This window comes from Eurosta solidaginis, chromosome 1, assembly GCF_040869045.1.
Source record: "Eurosta solidaginis isolate ZX-2024a chromosome 1, ASM4086904v1, whole genome shotgun sequence".
In the NCBI taxonomy this organism is placed as follows: Eukaryota; Metazoa; Arthropoda; class Insecta; order Diptera; family Tephritidae; genus Eurosta; species Eurosta solidaginis.
In genome coordinates, this window is record NC_090319.1 from 368,210,508 (window position 1) to 368,235,967 (window position 25,460).

Genomic DNA, 25,460 nt, shown 5'->3' on the forward strand with positions numbered 1-25,460 from the left:
TCCTCTTAAAAAATGCAACTGGGTCAAAAAGTATCCGGTAAGAAAAATTATAGGTTAAAAAAATGGACTCTGCTCACAAAAAAGTAACCGGTACAGAAAAAGTATCCTCTTAAAAAATGCAACCGGTTGAAAACAGTAACCGGTTCAAAAGTTAAGTCAGTTCAAAAAAGTAGCCGGTTCAAAAAGTAACCCGTCTTAAAAAGTAAACGGCTCAACCGGTTAAAAGAAGTAGTCGGTTCCGAAAAGCAGTTTTCACTTAAACTGGGTACTTTTAAATGGCGTTAGCAGTCGCCAAAAGGAGTCACTGGAGCTTTGGATCGGCCAAAATAGTATGGATGAATGAACCAATGAATCGGTTATGATTTTTCTAAAAATTTCCGAAAAAAAATATTAAAAAACCTGCTACTTCCCAATTTAAAAAAAATTATCTAAAAAGTCAATCAGCTGCAGTTGCTAAACCTTTTGACAACCTCACAAGCGCAACGTGGTGCATATATATTTGTTATACATAATCTCTTTGGCCTTTTAGCTCAAAACAGCGTCACATATTAACTGAGCCAGTTAAATTTGATTTTATTGAGATAGGGTGCATTTCGCTACATACATATATTCCTATCTTAATCCTCAATGTTACGTACACCTATTTCATAACAAAACGACATTTATCATGTTGGGCTATGCATTTAAAAAAAAAATAAATGTAAGGCGCGATAACCTCCGAAGAGATCTAAGGCCGAGCTTCTCTTCCAATTTGCGTCGTGCTCCTCTTGATTTTCCCTACAAATTGGCCGGACGGGACCTACATGTTTTATGCCGACTCCGAACGGCATCTGCAAAGCAGATGAGTTTTCACTGAGAGCTTTTCATGGCAGAAATACAATCGGAGCGCTTGCCAGACACTGCCGAGGGGCGACCCCGCTTAGAAAAATTTTCTTCTAATTGAAAAATCTTATTTCTAAAATTTTGATGTTGCTCTGCCCGGGAGTTGAACCCAGGGCATACGGTGTGATAGGCGGAGCACGCTACCATCACACCACGGTAGCCGCCGGCTATGCATTTATGTCTGATTTTAATTATTTTTTTGTTGTCACATTTTTTCCCCTATCTTCAACACAAGCATAAAAAGCTCGTTAAAAGCTCTTTAAAAAGATCCACACTCTGTCCTACAAGACCAAACCCTGCGACAAGCATCCCCTTTAGTTATTTGGTTGCTTATCTGTAGCGGACACACCCAGAAAGATGGCAATTAATGAAAGAAGCGCGATTCATTATCAAAGGCCATGGGCCAGCAGCGGCAGTCATTAGAGCAGCACGCGGAGAGAGGCGACTGGCTGTTAGTCACAATGGGGCAATGAGATTTGCTGTTCCTAGTACATGCAGTCGTTTGTATGTAAGATATGTGGTTCAACAAATTTTCTTAACTACAAAAAATGTGATGTTTTTAATTCCCTTTTATAGCTTAAGCTGCAAATATTTTACTTTATAGTTCTTAGAAATTAATGCGCGCGCGCAGTTAAAACAATTTATTACTAGGGACATGTGTTCATGCCGCATTAATATCTACTGACAAAGATTAAGATGATGATTATACATATAAGAAAACCTAAGCTCGATTTGAACAGAATAATTTCGCATCCTAGCCATTTAGTCAAGTATTTTTCAGGAAATATGTGTGATGTACATATAATCATATATTCCTAAAGCGAATTAGTACAAATTTACAAACAAATATGGTTTAGAGCATATATTCGAAAATTTACCAACAGATGGCACTGTTGATAAGTTTTTCATTAACGCTAAATTTGATAGTTTTCATTCCCAATACTATTGCTGTATTAATACGAGTTGGGCGCCACTTATAAAACTTTCAGGATAGAAGGAGAGGAAATGTAAAAAAGAAAAGGAGGTGGATAGAGAGAGAAATGAGGAAACGGTATAGAGAGGGATAATGAGAGAGAAGAGTATGGGCAGGAGGGACGAGTATACAAACAGTTATGGGTATTAGACTGGGTCGACTTATTAACCGATATCGCGCCATCGATTTTTCAATAGGATTGGGGCTCAGGAAAAAGTTCATGACATGAAAATTTTCATATGTATACCCTGTCCGACCCAAAAATGTAAGCTAAAAACGTTGGCGATAGCAGTTTTTTGAAACAAAAAAAAAACCTTAAAAACCAAAGTCGAAAAAAAGTCAAAAAACGGAAATTTCGCAGGCTCAAAAATTATTTTTTTGGGTATGAGTAGTGGAACTTTCTTTCTTGAGCCTAAATCCGATCGAAAAATCGATGGCGCGATATCGGTTAACTTTCGTCCATACAAATCGACCCGGGTTAATGGGTATAGCTGTGAAGAATAATGGACTACAGCTACGGTTATGCCGGATTTCCAAAAAATTAACCGGGTATTTAAAAAATGAAAGAGTTTAAAACTGTTATTTAAAAAATGAAAGCGCTTAAAACGGTTATTTGAAAACCGTGCTAGTTTGAAACTTTTATTTCAAAACTTCACCAGTTTAAAAGAGTTATTTAAAAGTTAAAAAGGGTATAAACGGTAATTCAAACAATTTAATGATTTAAAACGGTTACTTACAAGTTGAAATAAAAATAAATAAATGTAAGGCGCGATAACCTCCGAAGAGATCTAAGGCCGAGCTTCTCTTCCAATTTGCGTCGTGCTCCTCTTGATTTTTCCCTACAAATTGGCCGGACGGGACCTACATGTTTTATGCCGACTCCGAACGGCATCTGCAAGGCAGATGAGTTTTCACTGAGAGCTTTTCATGGCAGAAATACAATCGGAGCGCTTGCCAGACACTGCCGAGGGGCGACCCCGCTTAGAAAAATTTTCTTCTAATTGAAAAATCTTATTTCTAAAATTTTGATGTTGCTTTGCCCGGGAGTTGAACCCAGGGCATACGGTGTGATAGGCGGAGCACGCTACCATCACACCACGGTGGCCGCATAGGAAACGGTTTGAACGGGTTTTTTAAAAAAAGAAACAGTTATTTAGAACACTAAAGGGTTTGAAGCGGTTATTTACAAAATTTAAACGGTTATTTAAAGGGTTTAAATGGTTATTTAAAAATTGAAAGGGTCATTTGGAAAAAGAAATTGTTTAAATCGGTTGTTTAAAAAACGATTCCTTATAAGCCGCTGCATAAAAAGTAAAGCGGTTTACACCGGTTATTTAAAAACGAAGCAGTTCAACCCGGTTATTTGAACGAAGGTTACTTCAATAAGTAAAATTTAACAGGAAACCGTTTCGGAATTTAACAAGAAACGGTTTGAGACTTAGAAAAAAAGATTTCAGAATTAAAAAGGAACGGTTATTCAAACACTTACCCGGTTCCGGATTTTGAAGGCAACGGGGCTTTCCTTTAAAAGGAACTGCTTGAGTTACAAAAATAAATGGTTCCGGATTATAAAAATGGAAGGTCTTAGGACTTTATAAAGAAACTGTTTCGAATTTTATAAAGAAACCCCAAACGGGGCTTAAGAGAAACGGCCAAGGTTTAAAAAAATGTATTCGAATATTAACATCAAACGGGTCTGAATTTGAAAAATAAAAGGTGGTGGATTGCAAAACAAAACTATTTCGAATCTTAAAAGGAAACGTTTTCGAATTTTGAAAGGAAAAGTTATCGGATTTTTCAGAGAAATCTACTCGGATTTCAAAAGCAAACGATTTTAAATTTTAAAAACAAGCAATTCCGGATTTTTCAAAAACACGGTTTGAAAGGAACGGTAAATAATGAAACTGTTAATATAGAATGATTGTAACATTCAACATTAAGCACCCCACGCTTTTTAATCTGAATTAAATTATTCTGTTAATAACTTAAATTTTATTATAATTTTATTTTGAGGTGATTAACTATAAATGATTGTTTGACCTTCTACTACTGTTATATAAACTCATTTAATTGAAAATTATTTTCTATTTTTTAGTTCGGTTAGCTATAAAAGCGTGTTTTTTTAGTTTTTTTAAAATATTATTTATTTTTAATTTATTAGTTCAAGTAATTTTAAAAGTTTTAGTCGAGAGTGATGAAACCTCGAAACGCCAGCGGTCCATGGATGAATCCAACCCCACGGCACTGAAAGGGCCAAAACGCAGGGAGGCTGGACGCGGTCTTTCGCCGAAATTGCCAAGGGTCGGCATATCATTGGCATTATAGACGAGAGTAGCGAAGATGGCAGGATCCCGAAACTACAGCAGAAGTGGATCGAGGCCGCGCTCGCCACGGTGGCCGTTAAGGTTAATAAAGACAACCCTGGTCCACTGCCATCTTACACCGATGCAGGGTGGTTCCAGGGTAATGTCAAGCTAACGCCAGGTCGGTAAACCTCTATAGGGCCGCCGTCACGCTGATATGGGTGGTATATCCGGGTGCGCGCCTCAATGTAGTGGAGGCGCGTGATATCCCCTCACGGCCAAGGGCTATAGCCTGGGTTCCAGTGACGCCAACGGTCCCAGCTGACATCCTGGAGCTGCTCCAGGAGTACAACCCGCCACAGGTTTGGAAGTCAACCCGGATAAAAGCGAGCTTGTCCACTTCACGAGGATGTACAAAGTACCAAATCTTACACCGTTGGGGATACGTTCTTAGCGTTTAGCGATAAAGCCAAGTATTTGGGAGTCATTCTGGATAGGAAGCTATTATGGAGTGACCATATAGTGGAGCGATCCATGAAAGCAGCAGCAGAGCTGTTCCCCTGCAAATGGCAATTGGCACCTTCTGTGGATTCTCCCCTAAGGTAACCTACTGGATTTACACAGCTACTGTGCGCCCGATTCTTCTTTATGGTGCCTTGGTCTGGTGGCCTGCACTAGCTTAAAGTACCTATCTTAAAATGCTTCAAAAGGTACAACGGAGTTCGGAGCTCTGCATTACCGGGGCTCTCGGCTCCACTCCAGATTCCGTTACATACATACATGGACAGGTACATAGATAGATACAGGCCAAGCTAATAAAAGCGTGTTAAAAAGGGCTCCAGTATGCTCTTTAGTAGATGTGCCATGCATTGTCATCGAGCCTTGATACGTGTGCAAAGTTTCAATCAAACTTATGGCCATTCAAAGTGGTAATAAGGCCAATTGACCTTATGGCCGTTGACCTTATGTCACCACACCATCACATTAATGCACTGTCATCGACCCTTGATACGTGCGCAAAGTTTCAATCAAACTTATGGCCATTCAAAGTGGTAATAAGACCAATTGACCTTATGACCGTTGGCCTTATGTCACCACACCATCACATTCATGCATTGTCATCGAGCCTTGATACGTGTGCAAAGTTTCAATCAAACTTATGGCCATTCTAAGTGGTAATAAGGCCAATTGACCTTATGGCCGTTGACCTTATGTCACCGCACCATCACATTAATGCATTGTCATCGGTCATTGATACGTATGCAAAGTTTCAAATTAATCAGACTTCTAGAAACCGGTGAAAATTAAGCTCAAAGATTCCGTTACATACAGGCCAAGCTAATAAAAGCGTGTTAAAAAGGGATCCAGTATGCTCTTTCGTAGATGTGCCATGCATCCACTTCTATCATTAATAAAGGAATGCGTTTTTCGCATTATGTGCAAGGTTTCAAATCTATGGCCATTTGGGGTGGTCATAAGTTCAATTAACCTTATGTCCGTTAACCTTATGTCACCCCACCATCAAATTATTGCATTGTCATCGGGCCTTGATACGTGTGCAAAGTTTCAATCAAACTTATGGCTATTCAAAGTGGTAATAAGGCCAATTGACCTTATGACCGTTGACCTTATGCCACCACACTATCACATTAATGCATTTCCATCGACGCTTGATACGTGTGCAAAGTTTTAATCAAACTTATGGCCATTCAAAGTGGTAATAAGACCAATTGACCTTATGGCCGTTGGACTTATGTCACCACACCATCACATTAATGCATTGTCATCGAGCCTTGATATGTGTGCAAAGTTTCAATCAAACTTATGGCCATTCAAAGTGTTAATAAGGCCAATTGACTTTATGGCCGTTGACCTTATGTCACCACACCATCACATTAATGCATTGTCATCGGTCCTTGATACGTATGCAAAGTTTCAAATTAATCAGACTTCTAGAAACCGATGAAAATTAAGCTCAAAAATTCCGTTACATACAGGCCAAGCTAATAAAAGCGTGTTAAAAACGGGTTGTTTTACAGTTAGAATTTTCGATTATATAAGTTAAACGGTTGCAAAATGTAGTGGGTGGTTTCATTTCTTTTTCGAAGCTCCCCATCCTATATCCAAAACCGCAACCAGAGTAAAATATTCGCTATCTCGGCATGATTTCACTTTGCAGTCCTTTAACCTTAACTTGATCATACATTACTTTGGTAATCTCACTAGGCAAGTATACAAAAAAAAAACAAGAAAGGTTAGAAAAAGTTGAAAAACAATTGATTTAAATCAATTTTATTGCGAAGACAACAAAATTTACAAACGCCTTCGTATTGTAAGAGATCATCAATATTTTTTATTGCAACCAAAGTGGCCGCAACTTCAGCAGTTATTTGTCCGAAATTGATAAATGCTAACTGCCAAATAAAAATAAGTACTTACAAGAGCATTTGAGATATGCGAGCATTGAAATGTTGCAATTATTTTAGCCGCTGTGTGGCAGCCGAGCTGAAAAATAAAACCTTAAAGAAAAACGTTTTTCAAGTACATACAATAAAATGCACACCTACAAAACATAAATTGTACGTTGTTTGTACGTGCTTTGGCATGTGTTTGGAAGTCAAATGACTAACGACCCGATTGTGTAAAATTAGCATAAAATGTGCGCATGCGCGCATATGCGTACAATGCAATAAGTAAACAGCATTAAAGCAATGAGCTTATAAACATCAAAATGTCTAGTCAACAGACTGACTGACATACATACCCACTAAATATGTGAGATTACTTTAGCGGTTGCGTCTGCACCCCTGCAAACTTATCGGCGGCAGTCTCAATCTTGATGTTTGTACGTGCGCTTGTGCAAATAGGAATTTTTGTAGCTCAAAAGCATTAAATCACTTTGCTTAGGTACTTGGCTAAATAAAGCTTGCCGGATGTTAGTGAATAAGTAAAGTAACACAAGTGCGAGCGCCAGCCTAGCAAATAGAGTAACAACGAATGCATGTAAACATGCAGTTAGCCAGCCCACTAAAGTTGAGCTGAGTAGTGCCGCAGTATCCATATTTCATGCTGCGCCACATTAGTCAGACGCAATGCTTTTTATCTGTCTGCTCGACTTGTCTATTCATCTATCTGTATGTGCGTCTGTTGTCTGTTTGACTGTCTGGTCGCGCGTGGTTTGTGTCTATGTCGGACGCTTGTGTGGACAACAACGATTGACAGGCATAAGACGAGCATTGGCAACAAGTAAATTGTACTTAAAAAGCGTGCTCGTATGCGGATATCTAACATAGCTACATACGTAAAATCATACGTCCCAAAGGAATCGGCATTAAAATGCAATCAGCTGCCCTAAGCAAAAGGCTGGCAAACATAAACGGCGTCTAACTACTATTTCGATTTTGAGTTGCCTTAACTGCATTGCTTTTGTAAGTATACCGAGTTGTGCCATCACAAAGAGCCTAGATCTTTTACGTACATTTTAGTTGTCTTAAAATGTGCCAAGCCGGACCCTGGATAAACCGTTTAGAAATCCAAGTTAGGCAAGGCCGAAATACTTTCGCCTTGATTTGGAAAAAGGTAAATAGTGCTTGCTATCGTCTTCAGGTTAGAAAGACTATGCAACCCAGCAAGGGGTAATGTTTATACAGCATTTTCTTAGCTTAATCGATGTCCATCTGTACAGAAGCAGACCACAGGTGGTCCGCAGAATGTTCAGTTTCATGCAGCCATTTACGTTCGGTTCTATTGTATCAATGCGGGTAAGGAGATGTGCGTAACAGCTGGCCGCAATGCCGCCATGACTACCAGACCACTCTCAATCGCAGTACAGTTGCAGTCAGAATTTTTTAAGCAATATATCAATATAGCAATCTAATAAATCTTTAATAATCAATTCGCAGTAGGACATCATCGAAACCACCACATCCTGTAACACGTAAACTACGCTTGGAAAACGCTACAGTTACCGGGAAACTTGCAATTTGCATACTCCCCCACCCGTAGGAGGCCTGTAGGTTGGGATTTTATATATCCTCGTCCAAAGAGCCAATTCAATTTTACTTTCAGTGCAAAGCCGGCTCTCGTAGCCACCGTTCCCGGATAAAAATAGCCACGGAAATATATCGCGGGGTGTCCAGAAGTGTGCAAGGATTTCTATGTCATGTAGAAAACTCAACAGCGTGTTATAATGTATTCGATTCCTACAAAGCTTAAAATTTTTTACTAGTACAATTTATTTTCTGCCAATCGGTTGCACCTTATTTTTTGTCTTTCTTACATCAGTGATTGACTCGGTTAGGTTAAGTGTGTGGAAAATAAGCCTTCCCAAGCTCATATGTACATATGTTACAGTGTAGATATGTTACATATGCTATTCATATCAAAAAAATATATCTCTCTAGTTTGCCTCGCTGCAACAAATATTTAGCGCTTGTACGTGTTTTGGCTGATCGCTTGATCGGCCTTATTGCTTTATCGGCTTTACTTTACCTCCTTGCATGTAGCATAGGTAGAGTTGAGATTACAAATACACATATGCATATCTACAAAACAATTTTCAATTCAACACCCAATTGTAAATTTCTATAAATCCAGTGTTTGTCGTTGTTATTGGCTTATGTGGGTCGATGTTTTTTTTTTAAGTTTTTATTGTACGCAACTTCACTTCAGACATAAGCAAGCGCCTTAAATTTGGTTATTGTTATTGAAATAACGCTGACTTTTGCGAATGTTTTTGTCTTTGTTGCATGTTGGTCTGCTTTTGTTAAACAATTGTTACGGCAGCACATTTTTGTATAAGTTTTCAATTGTTTCCACTTAGTTTGCTTTGAACTTTTATCGGCGTAAATTCTACTTAAGCAATTTCATAATTTTATTTAATTCCACAATTAGCTTGCTTGTATGTTTTGGTTACGATTATGCAATAGAAATGCTGAAAAAAGCGCTTTATGTAGGAAATAAAATTGTTTGTTGTGCTATTAGGCAATCGAAAGACTTAAGCTGCGAACCTGGTGGTGGCAATGATTGAAGTACTTTTTTAATGATATTGAAATAAGAAGCTTTTGTAAATGTAACTTGTACACAAATCATGTTGATGTGTGAAAGTGTCAATCAAAGAGTGGATTCAGGGTTTAAGTTCCTAAACCTTGGTTGAAGTTGAGAAAAAATTTTCACCCAAAAAGCAAAAGAATTGACATTTCTGCCCTGAGAAATAAGCATAGATAATAATGTGGTAGGGCATTCTACAGTAGAGTTTCTGTGACATCAAGAACAAAGGCGGCGAAACAAATTGCCAATATGTGGGTAGTGAAATTGGGGTATATCAGGTATGTCTCAGTAACCATCTCGTCAAAAGTGGATGCTCTAGTGGAAGTGTTAAGCAGTGGCCCTTCCGAGGTAGCCACGTTTCGACCTAAGTATCAAGAAAGGAAGGGTGTGGAATCTATACTTCCCTTCAATCGAGGGTATTATGTGTGCCGTGGATTGATTAAGACCGTATTGCAGTGGAGCCTGAAAGCCTCTCTACCTCTGAAAGTAACGGTGAACTTGCTATGGCTAGGGTCTCTACCATAACCGTTCCTTTTCCTCTTCGTTAATTTATGTTCACAAAAACGTTTCGTCCGAGCAGATGACCAACGAAACAATATAACATGAATTATAAAAAAAGGCACCCACGGATTCCTATACAGTTAAAACTGCCGCCTCTTGACTTGAGACAAAGCTGATTTCACAATCTTCGTTGCGATCGGAAACGCTGAGAAGGAATTGACTTCCACAGTATTAATCACTTCGGCTGTCTGCCAGTGGTGGTGAAGTTAAGCTAAAGGGAGAGCCGGCAACACAAGTACTAGAAAAAATTACACCTCTCCCGGGAAAGGTCAGCTCATCGGTACAACTGAACCAAATGAAGATGGCTGTAGGAATTTCGGGGTACCTCAGCTTAGCGAGCGTTGGGCGGACAACAGTTCTTGCAGAGTCGCAAGGTCCTTCTGGCCGGAATCGGATAGTACGAGCTCTGTCGAATATGATTGGGTTCACTAAGACTCATCTATCAATAGAAATTGTGGTTTTGACAGGACACTGTCCAATGGGTACGTCTAAATATACTGGAAACCTCGTATTGCTGTAGATGTAAAGAGGATGACGAGGTGGAATCATCGAGTCACTTTATGCTTGACTGCCCAGCTTTTGCCAGAACTAGGCGAACGTATTTCGGTCGCGAACCAATTGCATCTCCGGAGGATTTATTCAAGGTTGAGATCGCTCTCATTTAAAACGAATGTCTACGTAGTTATAGTTTATGTCACCGTTATTTTATGTGCTATCACAACGGCACACCTACGGTTATACTACCACTCAAGACTAAGTCTCCTTCAGCGACGTCGTCACTTGCCAGTGGTATCTTAATGAATGAACAAAAAACGACTAAACTGATTACTTAAGTATATTTTTAAATCCGCTTTTAAAACAATAACGACTCATACTAACTTAACAGTTATCATCATTATCATTCCCAATATCATCACCAAACTATCACTGGAATAATGAAATTTGCTTTATTTGAAAAAAGCAAAACTAATACGAACGCTATAAAAACGTGTCATGCATTTTACTTAAATGATGATCACAAAACTAACTTTCATGTACACACATAAAAACAAAGTGGAGCCGCAAACATGACAGCAAATAATACAAAAAAATAAATTTCAAATAAAATTTCATACGTTATTAATTTAGTAGAAATTAGTATTGGAACATTTTGTTAGCTTACGTTGCTGCCACTCACGTTGCTGACCAACACGCCGCAATAATCGGGCGCACCCTGTTTCGCTAACAGATTTATGCTGAAGCCCACCGCATCGGAGCCATCGCCCATGGCCATACAGGCGGCATTACGTTGATCACGCGCATGTACTGCACCCGTGTAGGGACCATCGAATTTCACTCTGATGTTCATTGTGCCGGATTTGCATGTCGCTGTTACGTGTGGTGCAAATTCATTTGGTGGCGAAAGTTCTTGTGTATCAACCTGCAAATAAATATCAAAAAGATAAAACATGATGTAGCAAAAATTTAACAAAAATTGTTTGCGCAATAAAGGAACAAAAATGAACCAGATCGTAATGAACATTTTCAATTTCGGGATACAAATTTATTCATCTCAGTTATGATTTCAATTGTCATACGAGTGATAAATTCAAACTGATTACAGGGAATGAGCAAATAAACATAACCATCTAACCTTTCAATAAAAATGCACTTGGTGATGATGAGTCTTCGAAAAACAAATGAACGTCGGAGCGATGTACTCATGAATCTTGGTGAGTACCTATACAGGCTAATTAAGATTTGGAAACTATAGACGGTAATTGTGAAAAAGATCAAAAAAGAATCATAGCCGTAACCGTAACCATAACTGTAAGTATAAACGTAGCCATAATTTGTATTGAAACACTACGATAACTAAAGCCGTAAACGGTAATGTCAATTTGCCCATAACTGTGAATGTGGTAATTACCGTTTGGTAATCGTAACCGAAATCTTAGCACACATGTGAAACGGAATGTAACTTTGGTCAAAACTGCAACTATGCCCAAACCCCTAACCGTGAATGTAAAGGCAAGAGTAATTGCAACTGTAACCGTAAATGTAAACCTTAACATAACTGTAACCAAAACCAAAGCATTAACTGTTCCATATCCACAATAGCATCCTAAGCCGTAACCGTAGCTGTTATAGTAACTATTACCTTACACATAAAAGTAAGAGTAACTGTTACCGTAAGTGTAAAAGTAAGAATAACTGCAACCGTAACCATAAAGGTAAACCTTGACCTAACTGTAGCCGAAACCAAAGCACCAACGATTCCACATACATAACAGCATCTTAAACCGTAACCGTGGCTGTAAAAGTAAGCGTAACTTAGTTGTAACAGTCACCGATACTATTCTGCGAAATTATAACCGCAATAGTAACTTTCACATTAAATGTAAACCTAAAGTTGACTGTAACAGTAACCACAATATTAACTGTTCCATAACCATAACAGTATCTGAAACCGTAACGCTTTCATAGTAACGGTAACGACAACGTCATCATAACAATGATCATTAGTGAAAGTGTCATCATCACTGCGGATCCGTAACTATAACCGTAACCGTTACGTAACGACCAAAGTAACCGGATCAAAGCCGAAGCAGTAGCTATTAGAAGCCGCCATGTAGCTCTAACCAAACTTAACGTCACATTTTTCTTTTTCCACTCACTCTTTCTCCCTCTCCTGCCTTCTCCTAGTCTTATTACCAACATCACAATTACCATCTTAATTATAACCCTCATTGTAATTACCGTCACAGCTGTTCTTTTTATCCTCTATCTTATCTTTTTTCCTCCTTCATTTTTCCTCCTTTCTTTTTAATTATCAATTTCATGTCCCTTTGCCTTTCCTGCCTCCTACCACTTTTCTATAACTTTTCCCTCCCTCTTTCTTCTTCCCATTTGCCTTTCTATTTTCTTAATTTTTCACATTTTTCGAAGTTGTTTATCTGATTTGGCTTAAGCACACTCCCCGAGTCAACATGGAATTTTTCCTGGCAGACGTTCCTCCAGGCTGGCAATAGGCAACAGCACTTAGCTGCAGAGAAAGGGGTAGATATTCTGGCGAATCTTAGAATACTATACTGTTAGTAAATAAATGCACAACAACAATAAAGCAAGCAGCCACACTTGTGTACATTACCACATCAAAGTAAACCACTTACACACGTACATAGAAGGCAGAAGTTGATAATCACACATACACACGCATATAGCCAAATAACCAAGTACGCGATACAATTGTTCCATGTTCGTGAAAAGTCTAGACCTTAGGAGAAATATGCGAACGTGACAACAGAGAGTATAAAAGCAGCGCAAGCTGAGGAATAACTAATCCGTTTTGATTTAAACACGCTATTAGTTGTGAAGTATAATTGTGAAGTACTACCCCCAAAGTAGTCTAAATAAAGACCATTTTGCAATACTGAATATTGCAGGTATTTATTCGACAATTCAGCGATTCGAACATTAACAGAAGGTTTCAAATAAGCGGAATTTTTAAAAATTCGTTACAATTATATATTGACCTGTCAAAAACTGGAAGAGGAAAATTTTGCCTACGTTCATGCGGATGTGCGTCCATTCTCTTATTGTAAGTCTTCTCCAGGAATGTTCATACCGGGAATATTAGGTTGCTCGTAAGCTTACATTAAGCCGTAACTTCTCCAATCAGTTCGTTGACTTTAGGCATCAATTTTTTGGCGCAATACGTAAAATGTGTCTCTCTTTTTTACCTTCATTCCGCTGTCAGAATTTGAGTACAGCGCTTGTCACCACTCTAGTCGTTTAGAAATCTGCAGACATGTTTCCTTCATTATTTAAGCGCACTATATACGCTGGAATCTTTCCCAGATTTTCTGGTATAACTTTTGGGTAATATTCCCATAAGCCAGCTCTGCATCAGGTTTTTTGTTTCTTCTTTGTGAATTATATAGTGGTGAAAATAACTGACCACGAGGAAATGTGTTACAGCGTAATATTAAAATATGGGCCTAAATTTTATAGTTTCGGTGCAAACCCATCTCATATTCTTGGAATTTACAATAGTCAAAAGTGACAAAAAATAGTAAATAATTACGCGTAAGTGTCACAGCTGATAAATGTTAAAAGTGACATATAACAATAAATTGTTCGGCATAAGTCTCTTAATTTATGAATTTTAAAATTGACAAAAGTCAAAAGAGGCAAGAAATATATAATATAGTGTCATAACTGATAAATGTCAAAATTGACAAAAGTCAAAAGTGAAGAGAACAATAAATTATCCCGTGTGAGTGTTATAATTGATGAATTTCAAAATTGGCAAACTTCAAAAGTGACAAGCAATAATATCATATTATCTTGTATAAGTGTCATAACTGATATATGTCAAAATTGACAAATTTCAAAAGTGGCAAATATGAAGCGTAGGTAATATGTAAGGTGATAAACCAAAAATCCACAACAGTCTTTTCAACCGATTTTTGTCACTCTGCGAAAAATAGTTGTTCAGCAAAACAAAAATAATAACTAAGAAGCCGGACAAACCACCACTTGACAGAAAAATGGTTGACACGGCGGGCTAAAACTTCTCTTAGGAGTTCAAAGATATATTATTACGGACGGATATATTATTACAGAGTTATGACAGTTGTTCGTAATAGATATGAAAAATTCTATTCTAATATCGAACAGAACAAAGCGTTAAAAAAAAATAAATAAAATTAAATGTATCAAAGTAATAATAATCACACATATTGCTATTGTTAAGCCATCTAGCTCGAATCACTTGTACAACCTAATTACTTTTTAAATTAAAAAGGACAAATTCACACAGCTATTGGACAAGGAAAAATAACTTAATATTCAAACCGAAATTAGTTAAAGAAAGTTATAATATATATTTAATATTTATTTCGAGCTTTTTGTTTTCCCACATTCTAATTTTTAAACATACATATGTACATATATACATATGTACAAAAATGTTAGTTAGGGTGCACACGGTTCCACTTTACACCTTTTAGTAGCATTTTAAAGTTGAAAGAAAACGGAAACTCCCTCTCTACTTTATAATTAACAAAAAAAGAAAACTTTAATGTAAAATCAAGGCAATGCTTGCTCATCAACGTAATTTTAAAAATAAATAGAGTTAATTATGAAACTCCAAATGTATTAGCATTAATCATCATCGTTGCAGCGCATATTAACCCACACACAAATACATACACACCGCGATCTTGTAGGTGACTCCTTTCCATTTGGCGTAATGAGTTGAGTAACTCGTCAAAGTAGAATAATAAAATGAGCAAGCAAATATTAGATTTTAATGATTACTAATAAAGAATTTTGATACATTTTTCAACGGAAATTTGATAAAAGCAATAAGCAATAACAAAAAAATCAGTAAAATTACTTCATCAATAATCTTTAGCTTATAAAAAATTAAGTGAGCCGTATTCATTTATTTTTTGTAAAAGCATTACGCCCCTTACATTGCCACTGTTACAACCCACACGTTAATTGCAGATAACTGTATTATTTTTTTAGAGTGATTGTTGTTTATGGGTTGTTGTTGTGGTAAAACATAAAACTTCAGATGGTTGCATATAACGGTAGAAGAGTATCTATCAATTAACTTGAGCAGTAGTGCATTTATCAATATCGGTCGGATTAAGGTAGATCGGTAGTTGTGGCATAGTTGCAAGCAAACACAAAAAGAAGTATCATGGGTAGTATTTTTGTATTGAAGTACTGTACCTTCATACGGAAAATCTAAAAAAGCTTAGCCACAAAGTAAGCCCAAATGTTGCATATACTTTATTTTTTTTTTTTTTGGTAATTCTATACGAAAGCATGACACTGTTAATACATGTCCAAAAATATAGAGAGGGATATCAGAAGACGCGTTTTGGATCCAGTATCGCGAATCCGAAAACGGAAGACTCTAATGCAAGGTTAATCCTGAAAAAGCGGGCCTTGGAGTTTATACCTGCTTAGTGACATAAAATCAATTTTACATAAAAAGTTTTAAAAATTAAAATCGAAATTATAAGAAGGAACAGCAACTTAAATTGGGTTTGCTTAATTAAAATCCGTTATATAGGGTGGTCCAAAATTGTATTTAAATTGTTGTCGACAGATACACTGAAAGAAATGGTGCTAGTAAAATCAGCAAATCGGTTCTGTTGTTCTTGACTTAACGGAGATTCGGTGAAATTGATCGAATTATGGTTAATTCGACCGAGTTCTTTGTCAAGCGAACAAATTGGTTTAGTCATTTCAACAGAAGAGAAATTGTCGCTCTTAAGTTAACAAAATTTTGTAAAATTGACAGATTCCTAATCAATCTAACTGATTTTTCTGTTAACACAACCGATTTTACAGGTCGTTTCACCGGCGATCAACTGTCAATACATGAGCAAATTTCAAAGAGAATTTTACGCTCACTGCGCTCTCTACTTTGAGCTTATGACGATGGTGCCACTTATTAAAAAAAACACCAAAATAAGAAAACCATCAAATCGAAAAAACACACAAAATGGGAAAACCATAAAAACTAGTTTTTCATTTTAGTTATCAATACAAAGCGAAAAAACCATTTACTGTGCAAAAAATTATGAGATACCGGGACACCTATTTATCAGGTACAATTTTGCAACTTCTCGTCCAAGCGAAATGCAAAATTGCGCCCTCTTGTTGCAAAAAGGATTTTTTCAAAGTTAGTAATATCTTGTTCAAGTTTTTATGAATTTTCACTCAAGCGAACGAATCTAATAAGATAATAAAAAAACATCCTTTTTTAATGTTGATGTTTATGACAAAATAAAAGTTTGAGTTATTTTGGAATCGTTTTAACTTGAAGTGTTACAAAAATTAAACTTGCCGAATTACATGTAAAGTTACTCCAGTGGTGAATTACCTTCCTGCGATTTGATTCTTTACATTTCTATAATATACAAGTTATCTTCTTAAATTGTTACGTTAAACATGTATACTACAAGTTTTGTTCGAAACAATCAAGTTTGGCAACTACATGCGAGAGAAGAAATTGAGAATCAGCTGAGCTGCAACTGAAAGAATTGAGAATCAGTTTTGTGACTACTATTTTCATTTCTATATTCATATGTATGTATATGTAGCAAGCATTCGTATTTATGTATTCACATATTTACGTATTTATATGGCGGCCGCCGTGGTGTGATGGTAGCATGCTCCGCCTACCACACCGAAGACCCTGGGTTCACACCCCGGGAAAAAAATTTTAGAAACAAGCTTTTTCAATTAGAAGAAAAGTTTTCTAAGCGGAGCCGTCCGTCGGCAGTGTTCGTGAAGCACTCCGAGTGTATTTCTGCCATGAAGTGCTCTCAGTGAAAACTCATATGCCTTGTAGATGCCGTTCGGAGTCGGCATAAATAAGTAGTTCGCGCCCCGCCAATTTGTAAGAAAAATTAAAAAGGAGCACGACGCAAATTGTAAGAGATGTTCGGTCTAAAATCTCTTCGGAGGTTATCGCGCCTTACATTATTTATATGGCAACATAGGTACTTTCGTACAAAGCTGTCGCAACAACTTTTTTTGTTCACTTGACTACTAAAACGGTCGATTATGAATCAACGATTTGTGCGCAGTGGATTCAACATCTCGTTGCGATGGATAAAAATTGACAGAAATTTCGGTTGAATTGACCCGTATTTCGGTTGATTTTACCAGTCTTTTTCTTTCAATGTATTTAATCGATTTTATATTGAAGTTTTATTGGTAACTGTTGCACAAAAAACCGATGAGTCGTCGTTTACAAGTTGATAACACGCCCATAACAAATCGACAACGTTTCCATAAAAAGATGATTACCTTCTGAAAAATATCCATTACAAATCGATAACTTTTTCATAGTAAATCAATAAGTTTTTGAGTAAAACTACAAAATTGTAAATTATAACGTTTCGATAACTGTTTGGTTATCGGTGGATAATAAATCGATAACACATTGAAACATTTTTGATAACATATTGTGACGAATATTAGTATGTAAGCGATACTACCATCACTGAGCCGATATTAAGCAACCACTCGAATGTACGTAAACAAATAAATTATCATCTACACACATACATACAAAGCAACAGAGAGATATTCATAAACACATGTAATCATCAGCCGAAGTAGTACTCACATATACACACGCATATGGCTATGCGAGAGACTATAAACTACAAATACACATGGATATAGCTGGTAACCCAGTAGTAGATTCTAGAAGGAGAAACGTCCAGAGATTTGGAGAAATATGTGGGCAAGGCAACAGAGAGTATAAAAGCAGCACAAGCTGAGTAGTCAGTAATCAGTTTGATTTAAACACGCAATTAGTTGTGAAGTATAAGTGTTATTGTAAAAGTAGTCTAATAAAGGCCATTTTACATTACTGAATATTGGAGTTATTTATTCGACAATTTAGCGATTCGAACGTTTGCAGAAGGTTGGAAATAAGCGGAATTTCCCTAAATGCGTTACAATATGATAACTTCTCAATATATACTCACTTTCCGGTTACAAATACATAACTCTCCGACAAAAACCTTGTAACCCTTGCTATTGTAAGCAAAAATAAAACGCTTCTATAGCAAATCGACTACGCGTCTATACCTCGTTAATAGCACACCTGTAACAAACCTTTCCATTCCTTACCTTACCTTGATTTATATTCGGATCTCGCTCATATAAACTCTATTACCAAAGAGGATAAATATAATAAGAGCCACCAGTCTGCTACGAGTGGCGAGTAACTCGCTGGAAATCAAAAAAATGTATGTCTAATGTTTTCTATGAGGGACATTTTTAATTGTCTCGCATTTATCCATGCCGTGTAGGCACCTTATGCAAATGTGATTTTTGGAAATAGAATTAATTAATTAATTAAATACAGTCAGAAAAATAAACACAAACACCCCACGAAAATGTATAAAGACATTTATGCACATCTCGCCCAAAAAAAAAAAACTGCGATTACCCTAACCAAAAACAATATGCAAAGTAACGAGTAACTTCTCTTATTATATTGATCCCCTTTGCTACCACGTACATGTTCTCACATTATGCTACATTGTTGTGACTACACCTGCGCTTGCAACTCATTTAAGGACTCTCAATAGCTAAAACACTAAGATGTTCCAGGAGTACCTTGGCAGGGCCAAAATAGCCACCATATCAACCACACACCTCTGTGCAGCGAAGGAAGTACGAGTAGTAAGACAAGGAAAGCTTGTCGTCGATAATTTCTTCAATAGGCACTCAAACTCAGTGCGAGCAATCTTCGACCTGACCTTGTAAGAAAGCATCGTGAGTGAGCAAATTTCTGACCCACTATAGTCATGTTGATGGCTAAAAGTTCCAAAAGGTCAAGTGACGTTATGCACATTCAAAGGGCCATAACATCAGTTGGTCTTATGGTCACTTCAAATGGTCACAAGGTCAATTGTTCTTCATGTTTCAAAGGAATTCTCAGCGGCCCAGCTTTTAATCTGATTTTGTACTGTAAAGAAACTAGAATTAGGAAAAATAGCGCCGCAGCCAAAAATTATGAAAACAAAATTGCAATACTTTCTCTAGCTTTTTTTTAAATAAATTATTCTTAATTATATTCTATATAATATTCTATAAACTTTTAGTTGAATAAGTTCTTCTTACCTCGGATAGGACCTCTTTGGCGAGTATTTTATCAGATTTTTTATTAGGGAAACTAGAGTCGTATCCCAAAACTTAGAAAAAATTGCGAAACAAAATAACTGACCTTATGGCCACTTGAAAATTGATCTTATGGCCACGAAACAAAATATGTAATTGAAACTGTGGCCATAAGTATGAGGTTAATTGACGTTGTAGCCGTTGCCCTTATGCCCAGTCCAGCTGGACACTTGTCTAAATAGGTTGGATGCTGACGAGCTTAAAACTGGACGACGGAATATACGCTTGCACTTTAATATAAAGCTACCCTTCTCCTGCCTATAAAAAAAACTTATTGGTTTTCAAATACACATAAGTACTCATAGAAACATAATTAATTGCACTATATACATAAATATAATTCCAAATATATTACCGCTCTCTTTCACATACACACCTACATACATACAAACAACAAAACATTTCTACAAACTTCACGATTCAGGTCAAAAGGCTGCTAAGTCTTAAGTTAATAGTACTGTCCGTTCAATTTGCTAAGCTACTATTACAAAAAGTCTAAATAGCAACAAAGAACACTTGCGATCACTGCCTAAAATAAAAAAACACGATATTTTCGTATGAGATGAGGTGTGTGTGTGTAAAATTCGATCGGTAAGTAATTGAATTTGTTCGCTTGTGCCGCCGACAAACATTTTTTATACTCAGTTGAGCAGAGCTCACAGAGTATATTAACTTTGATTGGATAACGGTTGGTTGTACAGGTATAAAGGAATTGAGATAGATATAGACTTCCATATATCAAAATCATCAGTATCGAAAAAAATTCGATTGAGCCATGTCCGTCCGTCCGTCTGTCCGTTAACACGATAACTTGAGTAAATTCTGAGGTAAAATAAAATAATATATGTAAGGCGCGATAACCTCCGAAGAGATCTAAGGCCGAGTTTCTCTTCCAATTTGCTTCGTGCTCCTCTTGAGTTCACCCTACAAATTGTACGGACGGGACCTACATGTTTTATGCCGACTCCCAACGGCATCTGCAAAGCAGATGAGTTTTCACTGAGAGCTTTTCATGGCAGAAGTACACTCGGAGCGCTTGCCAAACACTGCCGAGGGGCGACTAGCTTAGAAAAATTTTCTTCTAATTGAAAAACCTTGTTTCTAAAATTTTGATATTGCTTTGCTCGGGGAGCAAACCCAGGGCATACGGAGTGGCAGGCGGAGCACGCTACCATCACACCACGGTGGCCGCCAATTTTAAGGTATCTTGATGAAATTTGGTATGTAGGTTCCTGGGCACTCATCTCAGATCGCTATTTAATATGAACGAAATCGGACTATAACCACGCCAACTTTTTCGATATCGAAAATTTCGAAAAACCGAAAAAGTGCGATAATCATTACCAAAGACGGATAAAGCGATGAAACTTGGTAGGCGGATTGGCTTTATGACGAAGAATAGAAAATTAGTAAAATTTTGGACAATGGGCTAGGCACCGCCCACTTTTAAAAAAAGGTAATTTCAAAGTTTTGCAAGCTGTAATTTGGCAGTAGTTGAAGTTATCATTATGAAATTTGGCAGGAACGTTACACTTGTTACTATATGCCTGTTTAATAAAAATTAGCAAAATCGGAGAACGACCACGCCCACTTTTTAAAAAAATTTTTTTTAAATTCAAATTTTAAAAGAAAAGTTAATATCTTTACAGTATATAAGTAAATTATGCCAACATTCAACTCCAGTAATGATATGGTGCAACAAAATACAAAAATAAAAGAAAATTTCAAAATGGGCGTGGCTCCGCCCTTTTTCATTTAATTTGTCTAGGATACTTTTAATGCCATAAGTCGAACAAAAATTTACCAATCCTTGTGAAATTTGGTAGAGGCTTAGATTCTAGGACGATAACTGTTTTCTGTGAAAAAGGGCGAAATCGGTTGAAACCACGCCCAGTTTTTATACACAGTCGACCGTCTGTCCTTCCGCTCGGCCGTTAACACGATAACTTGAGCAAAAATCGATATATCTTTACTAAACTCAGTTGAAGTACTTATCTGAACTCACTTTGTATTGGTGTAAAAAATGGCCGAAATCCGACTATGACCACACCCACTTTTTCGATATCGAAAATTACGAAAAATGAAAAAATGCCATAATTATATACCAAATACGAAAAAAGGGATGTAACATGGTAATTGTATTGGTCTATTGACGCAAAATATAACTTTAGAAAAAAACTTGGTAAAATGGGTGTGACCATATTAAGTAGAAGAAAAAAAAAGTTTTGCAGGGCGAAATCAAAAGCCCTTGGATTCTTGGAAGGAATACTGTTCGTGGTATTACATATATATATAAATTAGCGGTACCCAACAGATGATGTTCTGGATCACCCTGGTCCACATTTTGGTCGATATCTCGAAAACGCCTGCACTTATACAACTAAGAGCCACTCCCTTTTAAAACCCTCATTAATACCTTTAATTTGATACCCATATCGTACAAACAAATTCTAGAGTCACCCCTGGTCCACGTTTATGGCGATATCTCGAAAAGGCGTCCACATATAGAACTAAGGCGCACTCCTTTTTAAAATACTCATTAACACCTTTCATTTGATACCCATATCGCACAAAGAAATTCTAGAGTCACCCCTGGTCCACCTTTATGGCGATATCTCGAAAAGGCGTCCACCTATAGAACTAAGGCCCACGCCCTTTTAAAATACTCATTAACACCTTTCATTTGATACCCATATCGTACAAACAAATTCTAGAGTCACCCCTGGTCCACCTTTATGGCGATATCTCGAAAAGGCGTCCACCTATAGAACTAAGGCCCACGCCCTTTTAAAATACTCATTAACACCTTTCATTTGATACCCATATCGTACAAACAAATTCTAGAGTCTCCCTGGTCCACGTTTATGGCGATATCTCGAAAAGGCGTCCACATATAGAACTAAGGCGCACTCCTTTTTAAAATACTCATTAACACCTTTCATTTGATACCCATATCGCACAAAGAAATTCTAGAGTCACCCCTGGTCCACTTTTATGGCGATATCTCGAAAAGGCGTCCACCTATAGAACTAAGGCCCACGCCCTTTTAAAATACTCATTAACACCTTTCATTTGATACCCATATCGTACAAACAAATTCTAGAGTCTCCCTGGTCCACGTTTATGGCGATATCTCGAAAAGGCGTCCACATATAGAACTAAGGCCCACTCCTTTTTAAAATACTCATTAACACCTTTCATTTGATACCCATATCGTACAAACAAATTCTAGAGTCACCCCTGGTCCAGCTTTATGGCGATATCTCGAAAAGGCGTCCACATATAGAACTAAGGCCCACACCCTTTTAAAATACTCATTAACACCTTTCATTTGATACCCATATCGTACAAACAAATTCTAGAGTCTCCCTGGTCCACGTTTATGGCGATATCTCGAAAAGGCGTCCCCATATAGAACTAAGACCCACACCCTTTTAAAATACTCATTAACACCTTTCATTTGATACCCATATCGTACAAACAAATTCTAGAGTCTCCCTGGTCCACGTTTATGGCGATATCTCGAAAAGGCGTCCACATATAGAACTAAGGCGCACTCCTTTTTAAAATACTCATTAACACCTTTCATTTGATACCCATATCGTACAAACAAATTCTAGAGTCTCCCTGGTCCACGTTTATGGCGATATCTCGAAAAGGCGTCCCCATATAGAACTAAGACCCACACCCTTTTAAAATACTCATTAACACCTTTCATTTGATACCCATATCGCACAAAGAAATTCTAGAGTCACCCCTGGTCCACTTTTATGGCGATATCTCGAAAAGGCGTCCACCTATAGAACTAAGGCCCACGCCCTTTTAAAATACTCATTAACACCTTTCATTTGATACCCATATCGTACAAACAAATTCTAGAGTCACCCCTGGTCCAGCTTTATGGCGATATCTCGAAAAGGCGTCCACATATAGAACTAAGGCCCACACCCTTTTAAAATACTCATTAACACCTTTCATTTGATACCCATATCGTACAAACAAATTCTAGAGTCTCCCTGGTCCACGTTTATGGCGATATCTCGAAAAGGCGTCCACATATAGAACTAAGGCGCACTCCTTTTTAAAATACTCATTAACACCTTTCATTTGATACCCATATCGCACAAAGAAATTCTAGAGTCACCCCTGGTCCACTTTTATGGCGATATCTCGAAAAGGCGTCCACCTATAGAACTAAGGCCCACGCCCTTTTAAAATACTCATTAACACCTTTCATTTGATGCCCATATCGTACAAACAAATTCTAGAGTCTCCCTGGTCCACGTTTATGGCGATATCTCGAAAAGGCGTCCACATATAGAACTAAGGCCCACTCCTTTTTAAAATACTCATTAACACCTTTCATTTGATACCCATATCGTACAAACAAATTCTAGAGTCACCCCTGGTCCAGCTTTATGGCGATATCTCGAAAAGGCGTCCACATATAGAACTAAGGCCCACACCCTTTTAAAATACTCATTAACACCTTTCATTTGATACCCATATCGTACAAACAAATTCTAGAGTCTCCCTGGTCCACGTTTATGGCGATATCTCGAAAAGGCGTCCCCATATAGAACTAAGGCGCACTCCTTTTTAAAATACTCATTAACACCTTTCATTTGATACCCATATCGCACAAAGAAATTCTAGAGTCACCCCTGGTCCACTTTTATGGCGATATCTCGAAAAGGCGTCCACCTATAGAACTAAGGCCCACGCCCTTTTAAAATACTCATTAACACCTTTCATTTGATACCCATATCGTACAAACAAATTCTAGAGTCTCCCTGGTCCACGTTTATGGCGATATCTCGAAAAGGCGTCCACATATAGAACTAAGGCCCACTCCTTTTTAAAATACTCATTAACACCTTTCATTTGATACCCATATCGTACAAACAAATTCTAGAGTCACCCCTGGTCCAGCTTTATGGCGATATCTCGAAAAGGCGTCCACATATAGAACTAAGGCCCACACCCTTTTAAAATACTCATTAACACCTTTCATTTGATACCCATATCGTACAAACAAATTCTAGAGTCTCCCTGGTCCACGTTTATGGCGATATCTCGAAAAGGCGTCCCCATATAGAACTAAGACCCACTCCTTTTTAAAATACTCATTAACACCTTTCATTTGATACCCATATCGTACAAACAAATTCTAGTCACCCCTGGTCCAGTTTTATGGCAATATCTCGATAAGGCGTCCACCTATAGAACTAAGGCCCACACCCTTTTAAAATACTAATTAACACCTTTCATTTGATACCCATATCGTACAAACAAATTCTATAGTCAGGCCTGGTCCACCTTTATGGCGATATCCCTAAATGGCGTCCATCTATAGAACTATGGTCCACTTCCTCTTAAAATACTCTTTAATACCTTCCATTTGATACACATGTCATACAAACACATTCCAGGGTTACCCTAGGTTCTTTTTACAACATCGTGATTTTCCCTTACTTTGTCTCCACAGCTCTCAACTGAGTATGTAATGTTCGGTTACACCCGAACTTAGCCTTCCTTACTTGTGTTTATAAAAGAAAGGTACATGGTAACAAACATACATACATCAGCATTACATATACATATGCTCAAATTTACATAGCATCATCATTCCTTGGTGGCCCTGTGATTTTTATTTATTTTTTGTAAACAAATTCTTTGGCGCTTTACCAAAGCGAAAGGTGAACGGTGAATTTTAACCGCTTTGGCGCATGCGCTTACCAAACCTCTCTCTCTTTATTGAAGTGCTTGATTTGCTTTTGCCAGTTGGTTGTTGCGCTTTCTACTTCTGTTTTATGTATGTACCATGCATGTACATATGTAAGTATGTACAATAGATATTAGTTAGCGCCAATAGCTGCTTGGTACTCTCCGCGACCGTTCGTATTGTATTTGATTTATTTACTTAAAGGTTAAGTTTTCTCTGGCACAGCGGAGGAGTAGTAAATAAAATAAATATCTGT

General features: G+C 37.5%; 1 protein-coding gene across 12 annotated transcripts in view; it reads right to left on the bottom strand.

Annotated features, from left to right (window-relative positions):
* LOC137238205 (uncharacterized) overlaps window positions 1–25,460 on the bottom strand; it is a 137,298-nt gene that overhangs the window by 33,486 nt on the left and 78,352 nt on the right. For 11 of the 12 annotated variants that reach the window (XM_067762936.1, XM_067762935.1, XM_067762937.1 and 8 more), the window contains exon 3: window positions 10,931–11,188. In XM_067762936.1, the coding sequence (XP_067619037.1) occupies window positions 10,931–11,188 (258 nt within the window). The remainder of the gene's footprint in view (window positions 1–10,930; window positions 11,189–25,460) is intronic. The other variant, XM_067762939.1, reaches the window with a different exon arrangement.